Source organism: Ylistrum balloti, unplaced genomic scaffold (assembly GCF_031769215.1).
Source record: "Ylistrum balloti isolate Yb309-2 unplaced genomic scaffold, AGI_CSIRO_Ybal_v1 Utg371096, whole genome shotgun sequence".
Taxonomy (NCBI): domain Eukaryota; kingdom Metazoa; phylum Mollusca; class Bivalvia; order Pectinida; family Pectinidae; genus Ylistrum; species Ylistrum balloti.
The window spans coordinates 74766-94145 of NW_026782604.1; the positions used below are offsets into that span (position 1 = coordinate 74766).

At 35.8% G+C, this 19380-nt stretch overlaps 1 protein-coding gene across 1 annotated transcript; it reads right to left on the minus strand.

Annotated features, from left to right (window-relative positions):
• Positions 1-218: 218 nt before the first annotated feature.
• On the minus strand, positions 219-13519 carry LOC132560680 (Bardet-Biedl syndrome 4 protein-like). Its single transcript, XM_060225351.1, has 13 exons — positions 13463-13519; positions 12147-12255; positions 11278-11421; positions 10154-10265; positions 9443-9515; positions 9162-9215; positions 8890-9017; positions 8287-8341; positions 7728-7949; positions 7222-7393; positions 6523-6592; positions 6170-6311; positions 219-2103 (listed from the first exon to the last, which is right to left on the minus strand). The coding sequence occupies exons 1-13, from the start codon at positions 13517-13519 to the stop codon at positions 1570-1572; spliced, it is 1872 nt and encodes a 623-aa protein (XP_060081334.1). The 3' UTR covers positions 219-1569.
• Positions 13520-19380: the final 5861 nt, after the last annotated feature.

Here is a 19380-nt window from a genome sequence, read left to right on the forward strand (position 1 = left end):
TGCTCTTGTCAGCCATCGTACTTATAGCACAACCCCGACGATCTGTCTTAAACCCCATGGGTCATTTTCAACACAAGCTAACCCCTATCTTCTCCGGCCACCATATACACATTGTAGGCCACCAGCTTAAAACTGTTAAATAACAACACAAACCATGTCCAAGGCTGGTGATGATAATTTAATAGTGTAACAATATATATATCATTTCATATTTTTCAACATATAATTTATTTTTCTGTCACAAATCAGATACATGCATGTTTAACACCTTACATGTACCACCATATCAGTCATCAATTAAGTAAATTCTATTTTGTATCTCTCGCTCCAATTCATCATTTTCATTTGCTTCAAAATCTCTTTTACAAACCAACTATTCTTTCTCCTCTGGAGCCACATAAACCATTCACATTATACTGTTGGTAATTTGTTAGAATGTTCAAATGGCTATTTTCTTTCGAAACAGTGTAAGAAAACCTGTGTCGCTCATCGATATCACAACAAAGTACTTGTTTATTTAGTCCTCACAACTGACCTCACAGATTAGCCATTACTCGGATAAATAACTTTCCATGATAGTCCGTGTCAAAAATGGGCAATTATCACATATAAAGTGTTGTTTCATGAATTTCTCTTTACATCTCTAACAAAACAATATAACAAGTTGTGTGAATATTTTTCTGTATGACAAAAATAAAACTCATGACAATTTACACTTCCACATAACAATTAAACTGAATCAAACAATTCTTGTAAAGCTAATAGCAATATAAATTTAATGCCAAATGTTAAATTAACGCTGTTCAATTCCTATTGACTTGACTAGCAAAGACTTCTCTTCAGCTTCCTCAGTAGAGCATCTGTCCAGTAAGCTAAATGTGTTTGGTTCAATTACCATCACTCCAGGCATTAACAATCATCTTTTGTTTCAAAATGAATGAAATAGGTTGCATTATACAATAAAAGAAGTATTATGCTCATGATGTGCCTCCTTATCAAACCTGTATCTTGTACAGATATAGTCTTATAGGTGTGAATTTAGCATACTATAATAAACATACATACTAAAGATGAAAAGATTGGTTTGCAACATAAACACTATATTTACTAGTGAATTTTATGAAAGCATTTTTCATAGAGAGTTGTAAAATCAGAAATAAAACCTCAAATTGTACCTTCTAAAATTATAAATCCAATGCTATGACAGTTTAGAACAGGAATTAGGCCATAATATATAACAAAGTAATATGCAATTCATATCTACCACAGCATTTAACTGCTGATTGAAAACTGTACTTTACCTGAAACTACTATCATACTTCACCTGAAAGTACAAATTGTGCAATGATGGAATCATTAATTAGTATTTTTTACATTATGAAAACATTGAGGAAAATATAAACTGCTGACACTTACGAGGAGAAAGCAGCGTATAATAATTTAGTGACAAAATCAATACCTGTATCACCAGTAAAAGGACGGCAGAGAATAAGAATGAAGTCACATAAATAATATTATTTCACTGACTGTAATGTTTACTAATTTCTATTGTAGATCACAACCTCAAAGCTACGTTGCTGGCTCCATCTCTGGTTTCTTTGACTCATTCATAGCTTCTGTGTATGACGGTAATCCATCTTTTGGTGGGGTAGGAAGTTTATCCAGGTCAGGGGGCTCCGTTCGTCCAGATGCAATTGGAATACCAAGGGGAGGTAATGCTCCTGCCTTTAAACCTGCCCCACCAGTAATAGGTGGAAGTGAATCGGTCTTTGGAGGAGGATGAAATGTAGGTTCGCTCTCTAGCCGGCTGGCACCACGGTCCTCCTCATAGGGATTGTAGGGCGGTATTATTGGTGTTGGAGCTCCCCTTCCTCCGGTGATGTCTCCAACCGGGTCATTTGGAGGTGGAGGTAGGGGACCAGAGTCTGGAATTGACCCAATTGGCTTCTTCACTTGTGTCTCATCAACATTGTCAGATGGTTTGGACGGCATGGTATTTGCATTCTGATCGGACTGTGGTGCAGATGGTTGACTTGACTGTTTCCAAAGCATACTATCCCCTACCTGTAAGGCAGCAGCCAACTTGCTAGCAACATCCTGGATCTGATGAAGAAAAATAAAATACAATCATTGGTCATTTCAGTGACATCATGTACACTGTTCTGCCTTTAAACAAGACAAATCCAGTGACAATTATGATATATCAGTGATAACAACTGACTCATATTTAAGTTACTTTAAAGAGACTGACATTTTCATTGGCTACTATTTTTTCTGATGAAAACATTGAGGGGTGTTTTATTTTCCAGTTTTGTATTTTCTTATGCGAGTAAGACTGACGTTATTAACAGGAGATACAGCCTCTACAGAGGATAGATTTCCTGAATCTGTGGCTAAAGCAGTAGAGAGAAATTCTATAATGCATCTTCTTAGTTCAGAGGTCTGTACACATACATTGGTCACACTGTATTCTTAGTTCAGAGGTCTGTACACATACATTGGTCACACTGTATTCTTAGTTCAGAAGTCTGTACACATACATTGTCACACTGTATTCTTAGTTCAGAAGTCTGTACACATACATTGTCACACTGTATTCTTAGTTCAGAGGTCTGTACACATACATTGTCACACTGTATTCTTAGTTCAGAAGTCTGTACACATACATTGGTCACACTATATTCTTAGTTCAGAGGTCTGTACACATACATTGGTCACACTGTATTCTTAGTTCAGAGGTCTGTACACATACATTGGTCACACTATATTCTTAGTTCAGAGGTCTGTACACATACATTGTCACACTGTATTCTTAGTTCAGAGGTCTGTACACATACATTGGTCACACTGTATTCTAAGTTCAGAGGTCTGTACACATACATTGGTCACACTATATTCTTAGTTCAGAAGTCTGTACACATACATTGGTCACACTATATTCTTAGTTCAGAGGTCTGTACACATACATTGTCACACTGTATTCTTAGTTCAGAAGTCTGTACACATACATTAGTCACACTATATTCTTAGTTCAGAGGTCTGTACACATATATTGGTCACACTATATCCTTAGTTCAGAGGTCTGTACACATACATTAGTCACACTATATTCTTAGTTCAGAGGTCTGTACACATACATTGGTAACACTGTATTTTTAGTTCAGAGGTCTGTACACATACATTAGTCACACTATATTCTTAGTTCAGAAGTCTGTACACATACATTGGTAACACTATATTCTTAGTTCAGAGGTCTGTACACATACATTGGTAACACTGTATTTTTAGTTCAGAGGTCTGTACACATACATTAGTCACACTATATTCTTAGTTCAGAGGTCTGTACACATACATTGGTAACACTATATTCTTAGTTCAGAGGTCTGTACACATACATTGTCACACTATATTCTTAGTTCAGAGGTCTGTACACATACATTGGTAACACTATATTCTTAGTTCAGAGGTCTGTACACATACATTGGTAACACTGTATTTTTAGTTCAGAGGTCTGTACACATACATTGGTAACACTGTATTTTTAGTTCAGAGGTCTGTACACATACATTGGTCACACTATATTCTTAGTTCAGAGGTCTGTACACATACATTGGTCACACTGTATTCTTAGTTCAGAGGTCTGTACACATACATTGGTAACACTGTATTTTTAGTTCAGAGGTCTGTACACATACATTGGTAACACTGTATTCTTAGTTCAGAGGTCTGTACACATACATTGGTAACACTGTATTTTTAGTTCAGAGGTCTGTACACATACATTGGTAACACTGTATTCTTAGTTCAGAGGTCTGTACACATACATTGTCACACTGTATTTTTAGTTCAGAGGTCTGTACACATACATTGGTAACACTGTATTTTTAGTTCAGAGGTCTGTACACATACATTGGTAACACTGTATTCTTAGTTCAGAGGTCTGTACACATACATTGTCACACTGTATTCTTAGTTCAGAGGTCTGTACACATACATTAGTCACACTATATCCTTAGTTCAGAGGTCTGTACACATACATTGGTAACACTGTATTCTTAGTTCAGAGGTCTGTACACATACATTGTCACACTGTATTCTTAGTTCAGAAGTCTGTACACATACATTGGTCACACTATATCCTTAGTTCAGAGGTCTGTACACATACATTGGTAACACTGTATTCTTAGTTCAGAAGTCTGTACACATACATTGGTAACACTGTATTCTTAGTTCAGAAGTCTGTACACATACATTGGTCACACTATATCCTTAGTTCAGAGGTCTGTACACATACATTGGTAACACTGTATTCTTAGTTCAGAGGTCTGTACACATACATTGGTAACACTGTATTTTTAGTTCAGAGGTCTGTACACATACATTGGTAACACTATATTCTTAGTTCAGAAGTCTGTACACATACATTGGTAACACTGTATTCTCAGTTCAGAGGTCTGTACACATACATTGGTAACACTGTATTTTTAGTTCAGAGGTCTGTACACATACATTGGTAACACTGTATTCTTAGTTCAGAGGTCTGTACACATACATTGTCACACTGTATTCTTAGTTCAGAGGTCTGTACACATACATTGGTAACACTGTATTTTTAGTTCAGAGGTCTGTACACATACATTGGTAACACTGTATTCTTAGTTCAGAGGTCTGTACACATACATTGGTAACACTGTATTTTTAGTTCAGAGGTCTGTACACATACATTGGTAACACTGTATTCTTAGTTCAGAGGTCTGTACACATACATTGTCACACTGTATTTTTAGTTCAGAGGTCTGTACACATACATTGGTAACACTGTATTTTTAGTTCAGAGGTCTGTACACATACATTGGTAACACTGTATTCTTAGTTCAGAGGTCTGTACACATACATTGTCACACTGTATTCTTAGTTCAGAGGTCTGTACACATACATTAGTCACACTATATCCTTAGTTCAGAGGTCTGTACACATACATTGGTAACACTGTATTCTTAGTTCAGAGGTCTGTACACATACATTGTCACACTGTATTCTTAGTTCAGAAGTCTGTACACATACATTGGTCACACTATATCCTTAGTTCAGAGGTCTGTACACATACATTGGTCACACTGTATTCTTAGTTCAGAGGTCTGTACACATACATTGGTAACACTGTATTCTTAGTTCAGAAGTCTGTACACATACATTGGTCACACTATATCCTTAGTTCAGAGGTCTGTACACATACATTGGTAACACTGTATTCTTAGTTCAGAGGTCTGTACACATACATTGGTAACACTGTATTTTTAGTTCAGAGGTCTGTACACATACATTGGTAACACTATATTCTTAGTTCAGAGGTCTGTACACATACATTGGTAACACTGTATTTTTAGTTCAGAGGTCTGTACACATACATTGGTAACACTGTATTTTTAGTTCAGAAGTCTGTACACATACATTGGTAACACTATATTCTTAGTTCAGAGGTCTGTACACATACATTGGTAACACTGTATTTTTAGTTCAGAGGTCTGTACACATACATTAGTCACACTATATTCTTAGTTCAGAGGTCTGTACACATACATTGGTAACACTGTATTTTTAGTTCAGAGGTCTGTACACATACATTAGTCACACTATATTCTTAGTTCAGAAGTCTGTACACATACATTGGTAACACTATATTCTTAGTTCAGAGGTCTGTACACATACATTGGTAACACTGTATTTTTAGTTCAGAGGTCTGTACACATACATTAGTCACACTATATTCTTAGTTCAGAGGTCTGTACACATACATTGGTAACACTATATTCTTAGTTCAGAGGTCTGTACACATACATTGTCACACTATATTCTTAGTTCAGAGGTCTGTACACATACATTGGTAACACTATATTCTTAGTTCAGAGGTCTGTACACATACATTGGTAACACTGTATTCTTAGTTCAGAGGTCTGTACACATACATTGGTAACACTGTATTCTTACTATTCTGAAGTAAAGACATGTATGTCTTGTTTATTTCCATGACAAAAGGATTTTTATTAATTTGCTTGGTAATCATAAACTAGCTGGAGGTACTTCATATAAATATTTAGTTAAACATAAGAATACATTATTCTTATAGTTCCAATACTAAAGCTGAAAATTCTGTTTACTATAACAGTACCTCAGGATCACCTCCATTAGGGTTGGTTGCCTTTAAAATTTTCATCTTCATCTCAAAGTCTTTAAATTGCTTTGCAGCTTCCTTCTTCTGTCCATTGTTGTACATGTACAGAGCAAAGTTCAAAGAAATTCCTGGATCTTTCCTACAAATAAAATCACAATGTTTACCATAAAGAAAGAACTTTCTTTAGAACACAATGAATTCTATGGAATCGTCTTTCATTCAAGATTTTCTTTTAGGTACAGATTAGGACTGACAAAGACACTGTTGGAAGTGTGTGTTTTTCAATCCTAACAAATTTAACATTTACAAAAAAAATGAATATGATGATATTGATAATAATAATAGCTTACTGATCGAGTGTGAGGGCCTGTTCGTATGCCTGTCTGGCATTGTCTGGGTCCTCCAAGTGTGTTAGGGCCACTAGTAACAAAAACAATATCATGTGATGCGTACAATACAAAAGATACATGTTTAGATATCAAAGTTATATTGTATTATGTATCATGACATCTGCCCCCTTTGATCATTTACACCATGGTACAGGTACAAGATGTCAATTAACTAAAAACAGATGACAACACCTGAGGTAACCTTTCTCACAAAACAAAAGTCAGATCCAGAAAAATTGAGAAACACTTGTACATGTTCTTTCCACAGGGAGCTAAGTCCATGAAAATGCAGAAGAATTAATACATAAAACCTATGTAACAGTTCTCAATTTTTAATACTTTTTCAAAGTAACATTTTTTCTGACAAAAATCTCATTGTTAGCAAGTGCCAGTTCAACTTCTAAAAAGGAAGTTACATGTATTTGAATAATAGACATTTTCAATGAGTTATCGACCTGTGATTCAGACAAGATTTTTTTTCATCTTCAAATGTAATAAATTACTGTTCTTCTCACCATATTAAATAACAACTGATTTCACTGCCTGTGTAAATTCGTTTTCTTTGGTAGGATATAAGAATGATCGATCATAGTTGCTCAATACCTACTGAACAAAGCATTTACTAATCATAGGATGACAATAACGAGACTTATTGTTTACCTGCCAGGAGCATGAAGAGCTGTGCCATCTTTGGTTTGAGGTTAATAGCAGCACTAAGAAAATGGAATGCTGAGGCATACTGCTGCATGGTCAAGTGAACAAGTCCCAGGTTGAAGAGGATCTTCCAGTCGAATGGTGCCAGATAATTAGCTCTCTTAAGGCAGCTGATAGCCTGGAATTGTCAGATAGGTCTATGTTGACAGTACTCAGATTTACTGTTAGCAATGAGAGCAATGTTTGCTGCTTACTGTTAATCAATAAAACCATAGCTTTCTTATTTTACTTTTGACTTAATTAACAGATTGGAATGCTAATCACAGACACAAAAAGAAAAAAAAAACCTGACACAAATGATTCTCATAAAAGCAGATTATAAATGTCAGATATCTGTTAAATGTTTAGGTAGAAAATATAAATGGCTGTTCTTTGTTTGGTCTTTGACAAACTTTTCACACATTTCATGACAAAAATCATTCAGAAATAATTATCATATAAAACAAACTTACTGCCACAAATTTCTTTTTCCCAAAGAAACTCATTCCAATGTTGTTCCAGAGTGTTGGACTTTCTGGTGTTTTTACAGCTGCTATACGGTACTTATTGAGAGCCACATCAAAGTCTCCGTGAGTCTGCATCATACTTCCTGCGGCCATGATAGCTTTGACATGGGTAGCATCATACGTCATGGCATTACCAAGGTTCTCAAAGGCCTTCTGGTACTGACCAATCTGGTGAAAAATCCAAAGATCTTGATAGAATCAAGCCATATATGTTTTTAATATGATTATCACTGTGTACTGTAATTCTAATCTAGGGAATCACTTTTCTCAAACACTCAAATTAACAAAAGTATGCAAAACTTTTGATTCAAATTCCTTTTCAGCTCTAACATCAAAATCTTAAATGTCTTGAAAATTTTGAAATTCTGGTCAAACCATGAAAGATAAATCAGAGATGTGTAATGATTAATCATCTTTATATTAATCTGGATATTGTAAGCTATGTAATAATAATAAACTACCTGTACTATAGCAATACACAACTTACAAAAACAAAACCAATTACCTGCATATATAACAGGCCGAGAGTGGTGAGCATATCTGGGTTTTCTGGGGAATATCTACAACAAACATATAGCTGAAGGTTTAATATCAACATGTCAAACCTCACAACAAAGCATAGATCTTGCATGTTTTAAAGGTTATTTCATTTAATACTTTTCCTACCACAAGAAATGTGTTATAATTGCAGTTTTTGTACACTTTTTATCACAGATTTTGAGGTATGCAAATTTCTACTTACATAACTCTTTTAAAATCTATCATTGCACTTCTACACAAGCACATTGCTAAATATCTCGCAAAAATAATGCACATTGATAATTCATATTCTTACAAAAGATACTTCAAACCAAGAGTTCTGAACATTTTTGTCAACAATGTACGAAAATTCTGTCTCCTCCAATAACAAGTGGTATCTGATGAAGTAACAATACTATTTGTATCTTGTTTTCCCTAATTTGCTCTGAGCTCTAAGCTAGATGTAGTAAATAACCTTAAATAACCTGTGAAGACAGGGCAGTTATAAAGACAGCCATGAAAAAAAAGTACATGAAAGAAGACAGAAAAGAGGTTAGATATATAACAAAGTTTTGCTGGAATATCTTACTCTACAGCTTGTTTGTAGATCTCAATGGCTGCATTAATATCTCCTTCCATCAAGTGAATCTTCCCAAGCATGACATAGGATATCTCATGTCGTTTAAAAGCTAGTGCTTGTGTCAAGCATTCTTTTGCCTACAATATAACAATGTAAATATCATTGTTTGTAAATTCAGGCTATATTCAGTAAATATTTGTATTTAATTTTAAAACTTAATTCTTTCACATTTAAATTCAATAAAAACAATACCAGTCGTGTTTCTCAAAAAGTTATCTCACCTTGGCATAATCTCTGAGGTACATGTAGCATACTCCCTGGTTGTGAGATATTTCCTGAAAAGAAAAGAAAACTCTTCCTTAGAATTAAAAACAACAAATAAAACATGTACATGCACATTGTAAACTACCATTTCAGTTTATTTTGACACACTTCGTCAAACCTGAAGGATATATCTGGAAAGTGACATTTATACAAAGAATACTTTTACAACATGCATCGTGTATTTTGACTTGTTATTAGAAAATGACCAAATTTGGATAAAAACGACTGACATACTTACCCAGTCTTTCTGTGATATCTTAGCTGTCTCATTATATACCTCAATGGCTGCCTTGTGTCGGGCCAGAAGAAACCTTGTAACCAACATGAAACATAATACAGCATTTTGAATTCAATTAAGACTTGCAATACAGATTTACATGTCAAAACAGGGAGCCAAATAGCTTGGATTTGTGCTATATAAGCGCAACTTATTCAAAGAATGTAAGATCACAGACCACTATGTTAAATATAAAATGTTCATGATAACTGCTAAACCAGCAAGTGCAATAGTGAAACTGATGAATGGTCCTTGAAAACAACATTCATGAAGACAAAATTTGAACAAAGGGCAATAATTCTATCATTAAGGGGTTTTGGGTCCTGAAGTTAGTACACGGCACATCCTCAAAGGGCAATAACTCTGTATTTGATGTTTTGCAGGCCCTAAATTTGGTACATTGCACATTGTTGTAGTATGACCAATGTTTACACCAAACTTCATTATCCCTGGTTAAATGTGGGGGAAGATACCCCTTGACACCAAAAGAGGGACAGATGAACAGATAAATGGACAGACTATGCGGCAACTATATACTCATCTGAAAATTTTAATTTTGCAAAGATCTTTCAAAGTTCATTTCTACCTTACAGTGATAATCAAAACTTACTGGTACAGAAACTTTAAAAACTTGAAATGATCTTTAAAACTTGAACTTTTGTCACAACTTACAAAGATCTTGCAGCTTGCTTTAAGTTATCGGCACTCGTTGGATTCAATAAAGTACACGTCTGAAACATCTCCAGAGACTCCTGAATTTTACCTTCTTGTCGCAGAATTAGGGCTGAAAACAAACAATATTTCGTTTAGAAATGTTATACTTACTATCATCAAACACACATTACAAAAACAATCAATACCTACCTATTATACTGAAGATGGCAATTTGTACAGACATGTATCAAGAACTGATGCTTAACTTATTATCATTAAAATTGACAAACTTTAAACAGTCATAAATGATGCAAAGATCTAATGCCAGCTTTTCAAATTGCCAGGCAACCTTGGACAAAGGTGGGCTGATTGATAAGGTGTGAGTCTTGTATTGAAGAAGTTAAGCAGGGATGTCCTTTTTCCGCTCTGCTATTCCCTGACTATTTAAGGCTGTGTACCTGAAGACTGGTGTCATTTGGTCAGTTTATATCCAAGGGGTAGCACTCTAAAGTAAACAAGGCAAGCGATTTTTGCAAAATGGACGAATCGGATAACAAAGGTCTAGCACCTAAGGATATCCATACTGATATGGTAGCAACACTAGGGAATGGTGCCCCTTCATATGCTACAGTGGAAAGGTAGGTGGTGGAATTTAAACGTGGCAGACAGAGCTGTGTGGATGACGCCAGAAATGGCTAAAAAAGTCCATGATATTGTTATGGCTGACATTTGAGTTACAGAGAGATATATTGCCAGTACAGTTGTGATTTCACAGGAAAGAGTACATTCCAGTCTTATGTAAGATCTTGCAATGAGAAAGCTCTCAATCAGTTGATTGGGCACCCACCTTGATCTCCTCAATCAGAATTTCATCTGTTTCCAAAATTGAAAAAGTCCATTTCTGGTACCCACTTTCTGTCAGATGATTACGTCATACATACTGTGAAGGACTTTTTAAACAACCGAGAAAAGGTCTTCTTTAAAAGTGCCAAATTGTCCCTCAAACATCACTGGCAAAAGTGTATAGATACTAAAGAGATTATGTTGAAAAATAATACAACATGTTCCCCGAAATTCAAATGGTTTAATATGAGGCTCACAATTTATCAATCAGTCCTTGTAGTTAGTGTCTTTATACTGACCTTGTACATACACAGCATATTCACACATGCCCCCACTCTCCGCCAATTGCTCTCTGATAAGAGATTTACAGCTGTCATATTCCTTCCTTACGTAGTGAAGGTGTATTAGCCAGTTTCTCCTCTCAAAGATTGGCAATTCAGGTGCTAAATGAAAACAAAATTGAAAAGTGTAAATAAATTGGTACTGAGATGTCCAATATAAAATTGTCTAACATGAATTTGCATTTTAAGTTTAACTTATTTGACACCTTATAGTGAATTTATTCATTACTCTACAAAAACTACCTCTGGACTTTCCTACTATTCTACTAGTATACCACTATGACTCCAGTTGTTACCGCCTATTTTACCTAAAGCACAATAGAAGAGGAACAACTGAAGACAGCACCCATTCAGTGTAGATCAGGAAAAGTTTCTATATTTGATTTCTAATACTTACAGTGGAAACTAAATAAATTGTACTTAGAGGAGGATTTCTGTGTAGCCTAAGAAAGCACTTTACATTCAGTGAATCTATTTATACACATATAATGAATGCAGTTGTTATAATATCTGGATTTTTTAATATGAGAGAATAAACAAGAATAGATTGCTTAAAACTTTATTCAAATTTATGCTTTAATCTCACATCACATTTGTAGATCTACTGAATATCTACACTCTATAAGAAAAAGAAGCATGAATGGTTAGCGGTCACATACTGGCCAATCCAATTTTTGAATATGCCAGAAAATAAATATTACAAAAAATCATAGGTTGTATAGAGAAAACAGAACTTTCATTTCCACTTGTGTATTGATTGCCCAGATGGTATAATGTAGTTTGAGCCATAGCTATATAGTTAGACATCATGTTTTGGCTTATGTTACCTTTCCGTGGTTTAGGCTTCGGAGCTGCAACAGGAACTTGTGGTATGCTGGTCACAATTTGTGGTTCTAGATCAAGCTGTGGTGGAGGTGGAGCTGCATAGTTTTCTTCCTAACAGTAAAATGTTACATCAATAGATATATGATACGCAATTGTAATTTTATTTGTTTTAGTCTGTATATTGGCCACAACCAAGTCAAAAATAAAATTATGGATGGTGACCCAGAACCTTTCAGACTAACATGAACCACAATGAACAAATGTTGAGTCCCTGTGGCCTGTATCGGTGTTCCTCTCATTACTAACCTGCTCCATGTTGTTGTTTACATAGATGGAGGTTGGGATTGCTTAGATGCATGTAAGTGTTGTATAGAGAAAAGTTTTTTTTTCATAATTAGCATTTTTGTGAGGATAGTGAATACCTAAAAAATAAAAGATGAATGTTCTGCTAGTGGCTTGGTGCAAGGACTTCAGGGGCTACATACAAATGTAGGAGATACCAAATGTATGTGCTTTGAATCTCTAAAGTATCATGCAATGTACCACTGCTAATGGCAAGAGATTCCATTGTATTGTCGATTTAGAGAAGATGGGTATTCATCCTGCATTTGAGGGATAGTTACTGCTTAGAGTAATCAATTAGTTATTCAAAGGCAGGATTATTTTGGTGGTGTATATGTACTACAATGTAGGCTAATGATTCATGAGCACAGTGGTTGGCCATTGTAGTTTGACTCATGTGACCAAAGCGTCCCATCAGACATTTTATATGTTAAGTTAGTGTTAATCATTTTTCAGAACATTTATTCAGGTTGGTAATGTCTACAGAATAGAAGTTCTTGTAACACAACCAGCAGAAAATTTGAGGGTGATGTTTCTTTGACTACACCGTCACTTTCATCAGTGAAATGAAAAGTATAAGAAATTAAGCATATACAACTACTAACGTAAGAAGTGTACGAGATGGTCATAAACCGACCAACATTATAGTATGTCAAGAAGGTAAACAGATTAAAAGTACATAACATGGTAATCGAAACATCACACTCAAATCCTCAACTGGCGTGTCACATGAACTTCTGTTCTAGTGTTAATCATATTTTCGTAAAATTTCTATCGTTTCATATTGATAACGTCCAATTCGTGTGGAAAAAAGAAAAGATTTTGAATTTAGCACAGCACGTCAACAATATCATAGAAAAAAGTGCGAAGACATCGCCTGAATCCAATTCTGGGTTGTATTTATAGCATTAAAATGTAATAACGGAGTTGAAGGACAAAACTTTTTCATTCATATTTGTTTGAATTCAATACATACGTCAGTAGGTGCCGTGTTCTCCGGTACCAAGTTTTCTTCTTCGCCGATGTCAGCCATGTTGTATTTAGCAACGTCGGTGCTTGGAAAAAGATCGGAATGTGATTGGGTGAATAGTAATTCAGGGGGAATAACCCATACCTAATGGTGAGCTTTCGTTTGTGCAGACAAACCGGTTCATCAAAGTCCCATTATTAATCGAGACCGACCCGAATGACCAGTGGACATGATGTTAACTTTTCGAAAACGAAAGGCTTATTATGTTCAAGATTTGAATGCATTGGACATAGAGTTGAATTTACAGCTTTTTTTGTTCTCTGTTGACAAAAAAAATCATCAAATCAAGCACCACTGATAGATTCTGAGGAATGTATTTACATGTATGTTGTGATCTTGTGTTTGTGTGTAATTTTTCTATATAAATATGTCTACGTTTAAATATAAATAATGTCTCTGCCTATATACGCATCACATCATATATTACGCCCCCGATGACAACAACTAAATTCACCTAGATCAAAATGAAACCGAACTGTTTGTTGGGATAACCCATTAAATCTCTAGAATCGCTCGCCATTGGGGTCGACCTTACATGAACTGAAGGGTCATGTAAATGTGAACAAAGCGATGGATGGTTCACATAAAGTTATGAAGTTATCAGCTTTGTCTACAGCCATTGAGTGTTGCTATAGTGACGACTACATCATATTTAAAAGTGTTTTATATTTAGTAACTTTACTGGAACGAGGTACGAACTCCAGTAAGTATTGTCACTAAACTAGAAAGTAGAGATTTCAGTACGTTTCAGTTGTTTTGTACAAATAACTGTACCTAGAAATCTTATGGTTGAAGTCGAATTGAATTGAAGTCGCATGACTGATAGACAATGCAGTGTCGGTGATGTCGCGTGATTAATTGATGAAGTCGAATTATCTCTCATAAAACCGTGACTGAGATAGCCGAGATAGTGTGGGTAAAAACACGTGATTAATTAAGTCGAAATTACCGTTGACTGAAGTTGTTTGACACTCGGATTTTACGTTTTTTTTGAAAAGCCAAGTAAGTAATATATAATTGACTGTTAATTAAAGTTGTAGAATAAATATCCGATAACCTAATTTTCAGCTATTTGAAGTTTTTAATGTAATTTCCTGGCCAGACAGCTGAACTAGGAACTAACATTATCAGTTTTCATTGGCTGTCAAGCTTATCGCTATACAAAGATTGATAGTGAAAACGAAGGGCGGTAACTCTGAGAGATCAGAATGAGACTACAAACGTAATCACATTACTATCACGGACCAAGGTACAACATTAAGTTTTACAATAATCAATGGATCCAACATCCATAAGCCGCATCAAAAGAATTTGCTGTTAAGTTAACATGTAACGGGGTTACATAAAGACCTTTCGCTAATTGAGATATAAATTATGAAATAAATAATTTCCCTTTGAAACAAACAGATGAATAAATAACCACACCAACAAAGACAAGCTTACAGTATTAGAATCCTTATTCGATACAATGAAACGAGGTAAGTGACGAGCAACAGAAAGATTATGTGAATACCATTGAATTACTGTAGTATCAAATAGGACTGGGTGTGCCGGAAGTGCAATTACAAGCAGAGCAGTCATGGAATGTGTAGTGTTAAATGGGAGACGGATAAGTTAGGAAATATTTGGATACTATTGATGTTGTCATAATCATAATTTATCTCATACATCCCTAACAAGTTAACATTCATTAAACGGAACACATTAATCTATTGGCATAAAAAGTGAGGTCGCTATTTATACATTCTAATTTCGTTTAATGTCTAATTTCTTAGTCACCCGAACTTGTTTGAAAAAGCGCTAGCATGATGAAGTGATGGTGCGTCTTGTTAAATGTATAGTATATTGTATGTCTATTTTCTGAGAGCACATTAAAAATATAATAGAGTTATCTGATTTTAGTTAAGATGAATTAATTTCTATTGCTGAAATAAATCAATATGATATACCTGTACATTAAAGTATTGACTGTGATAAATCTACAACGAAGGTTTATAATTGTATATTTTCTCTGTTTGGGACTTACAGGGTTTAGATAACAAAATCTTCTTCCATGTCATTCGAATATCTCACTATCATGTGAACAAGGTGTCCCACTATCATATCACCAAGGTGTCCCACTATCATGTCACCAAGGTGTCCCACGATCATGTCACCGAAGTGCCCCACTATCATATCACCAAGGTGTCGAACGATCATGTCACCAAGGTGTCCCACGATCATGTCACCAAGGTGTCTCACTATCATGTTAACCAGTGCTCGCTTATTATGTCAGCGTCTGTTCCTACATCATGTCACCCAGTGCACGACTTTTATGTCAACCATGTCCCACTATCATGTAAACCGATGTCCAACTATCATGTCAGCCAAGTGTCCCACTATCATTTCCTTAAGGTGTCCATCTATCATGTCAACCAGCGTTCTATTATCATGACAACCAATGTTTCACTTTCATGCCAACACGTGTCCCACTATCATTTCACCCATGTGCCCAACTATCATGTCAACCAGTGGCCCATTATCAAATAACCCAAATGTACCACTTTCGCGTCACCTAGGTGCCCAACTCATGCTAACGAGTGTCCAATTATTATGTCACCGAGGTGTCTCCTATCATGTCGCCATGATGTCCCACGATCCTGTCACCAAGGTGTCCCACGATCATGTCACCGAAGTGCTCCACTATCATATCACCAAGGTGTCCCTCGATCATGTCACCAAGGTGTCCCCTATCATGTCACCAAGGTGTCTCACTATCGTGTCACCAAGGTGTCCCCTATCATGTCACCATTATGTCCCCTATCATGTCACCAAGGTGTCCCATATTATGTCACCAAGGTGTCCCCTATCATGTCACCAAGGTGTCTCACGATCCTGTCACCAAGGTGTTCCCTATAATGTCACCAAGGTGTTCCCTATCATGTCACCAAGGTGTTCCCTATCATGTCACCAAGGTGTTCCCTATCATGTCACCAAGGTGTTCCCTATCATGTCACCAAGCATTCAACAACACCTCTTGTCCTGTGAGTAGAGAGTAAGACATTTACCTGCTGTCTCCATTACTTGATTTGAAATTATTGGAAACAAAATTCAGCTTAAGATTTTTCCCTGTCTTTCTAAACGGTCTTTGTTTCTTATGTGTCCCTTGACATTGCCTCACTTTTGACTTTGAGATGTACGTTCGCCCACGTGTGGAAAGCCTTGGTTCTGTCCTCCGTTTAAAGATAGACTAGATTAATTGTACACGGTAATTACTACTCCCTGCGTTACTCTAGTATCGTGGCATGGCCCATGTCAACCCTGTCAAAATACACAAATCAACTCGTTTTTTTCAGAGGTTTCCGTAAACAATGTTAACGGTAATAAAAGCACTTGGATTTTGTGACATTTATTTTTTTATTGACCTTCACTTTTTTCGAGCTTTGAACATAAATAATTAGTTGGAATGGCCCATTTGTATTAATTGTATCGATTCCAAATTAATATTTCTGTAATAAGACACACATCTTGACTTGATTTTGTCAAGTGTGCTCTCTTTTGTCAAATTCTACTTTGCTTTCAGTTGTTTCAGCCACTGCACTTTTCAGCTTTGCTTTAGCAATAAACTCTTGACAACTATGGCTGCTTGATGGAACACACGTGATCTTTATTACACATACACAGAACCTCCCTGGTTCCTAGCCTATGACCTGTGATTGTTTCTCTTTCTAATTATACACAAGGAGGCTAATACGAACGCAGTCTCCTGAAAACGCACGCACTCACCTTGTATACAAGGGCAGGTTGTCCTGCGTCATTTACAGTGGCGTATTCCTGTGATATTTGAATTTCCTATTTACTATGTCTCTGTTTATATTATTGTTAAGATCTATAATCATGCTAGATTGTGATTGATGTTCTTAGTATTCTGGCGTGTTTGTTGTTCTCATTTCAGATCGTAATAATTCTTACTTGGATTAAAGAATGTTACCCTTGCGGAACTGTCCTGCATGTAGTGTGTTGGAATAAGTTGGGAGTGAGACTGGGAACTCTGGCAGTGTACATGTAGCAGTATAAAGTCGGCTTCTGGTCACACAAGAACGTTTACGTATCGAAGTCTACCCCCCCCCCAAAAAAAAAAAAACAAAAACAAAAAAAAATACTCGCATTTGGCACATGCATTCACCTCACATAGCCCGAGTTGTTGAAATATATAGAACTTGAAACCCAAATCCTTCCGGAACACCTGGTCTTATTCTCCATGTACTCTCCCTGGTCCACATTTTAATCACGTTTCTTGAGATCATGGTTTTATTGACATGCCAGTATTTCGTTGATATTGTCAAAGTATTGTTGAGATTAAAACATATCAAAACAGATAAAAAGTATTTGTCTATCATAACCTCATTCGTCCTCCATCTTGTCGACTTCTCCTTGTGAAGTGTATCTTTTCATTCTCTTCGTACATAACTGATTTTATTGAAATGTACAGATAATAGGTACACTGTATATATTACTGAACATGCTTTTTCCTTATTTAATCTATGGGTAGAAACCAGTGACAAAGTACACAGAAACATACGACCTTGTACATATGTTGTGAGATCGAGGTAAGTCGCAGTTGAATTCTTTCATTATTTCTAAATATGTATTTGTGAAACATTTTCCGCCGCAACAAAGTGATGTTATGACTGAGAGAATTGTAAGCATGTTTCATCTCAATGTGACGTGACTGATATCGTACTTCGCGCTAAAATCAATATTACTTAATCTAATGTGTTGATGTTTGGGACAAAACCATTCAAACATGATGAATTAACATAAAAAATAGGGATATATTTCGAGATGAATGTCCATTACAAACCATCGGAGAGAAATCAGTTCAGCGAGGTGATACATTAGTTGGTAATGTACGTTTTTTCATCTCTTTTGAATTCCTAGTGAAACATGGGCCGGTTAAAGTCACTGCCACGCTTGATGTGTTACAAAGTAAATACAATAAAAGTGTTCACAACTAATCGATAAACCAAGGAGAAACCAGGAACTGAATACCAGTCAAGCAGTACACGACATTAACATTTCCGAAAGAATCTCTTTACACTAACCTATATGCTATCTTAAATACATCCCCAGGCTGGAGGGACAAGCTATAGCATTTACATATGTATGTTGTGGCTGATTGTAGACGACAAAGAAATGTTAAATTAACTTATACGTATGGTGATGCTGAGCTTATACAACTTTCAAACTTTATAAATATTTTCCGGAAGTCGGATATATCCCGCAACATATCATATAACATTTTGCGCGTAATAAAACATGTCCCTCCGCCATTAACACAAGAAAATGAAAATTATAGTTTAATACTTCAGGTTGAAAATTCTATTTATAAAATTGATAAGTATCATACACTGTACAGCAAATGTTGCTACGTGATTTAGGAGTGGTTTCTGGAAACGTGTGTTCATTGGATCGATATAGACGATAATTACCAGGTATATATGGATGTCATTGGACAGTGGGCTCTGTAAATTGTTACTTTCCTCAAACAAAAACTGCTACCACTGAGTGTTCATAGAAAGGAACGGAAGAACATGGCTACCCTACAGAATACCATTGTGTACCTAGGATTGTCTTTTCTGGTGTTTAGTAGTGAGTATAATCATTCCTACGTGAAAATTCCGTATCTACTCACTATATAACTAGGATTGTGTACACGTACTTACACGGTTTAATTATCTTTATAGTATTGAATACATGTAGAGAGTAATCTGGTCTTCAATTGTATTCAGCTGATAAATTTTATGTGACTGCAAATTTTTAGTATTTAAATTTTACTTGATCTGTTAACTGGTAGTTGTAAATATTACCCGATGACGGTAACA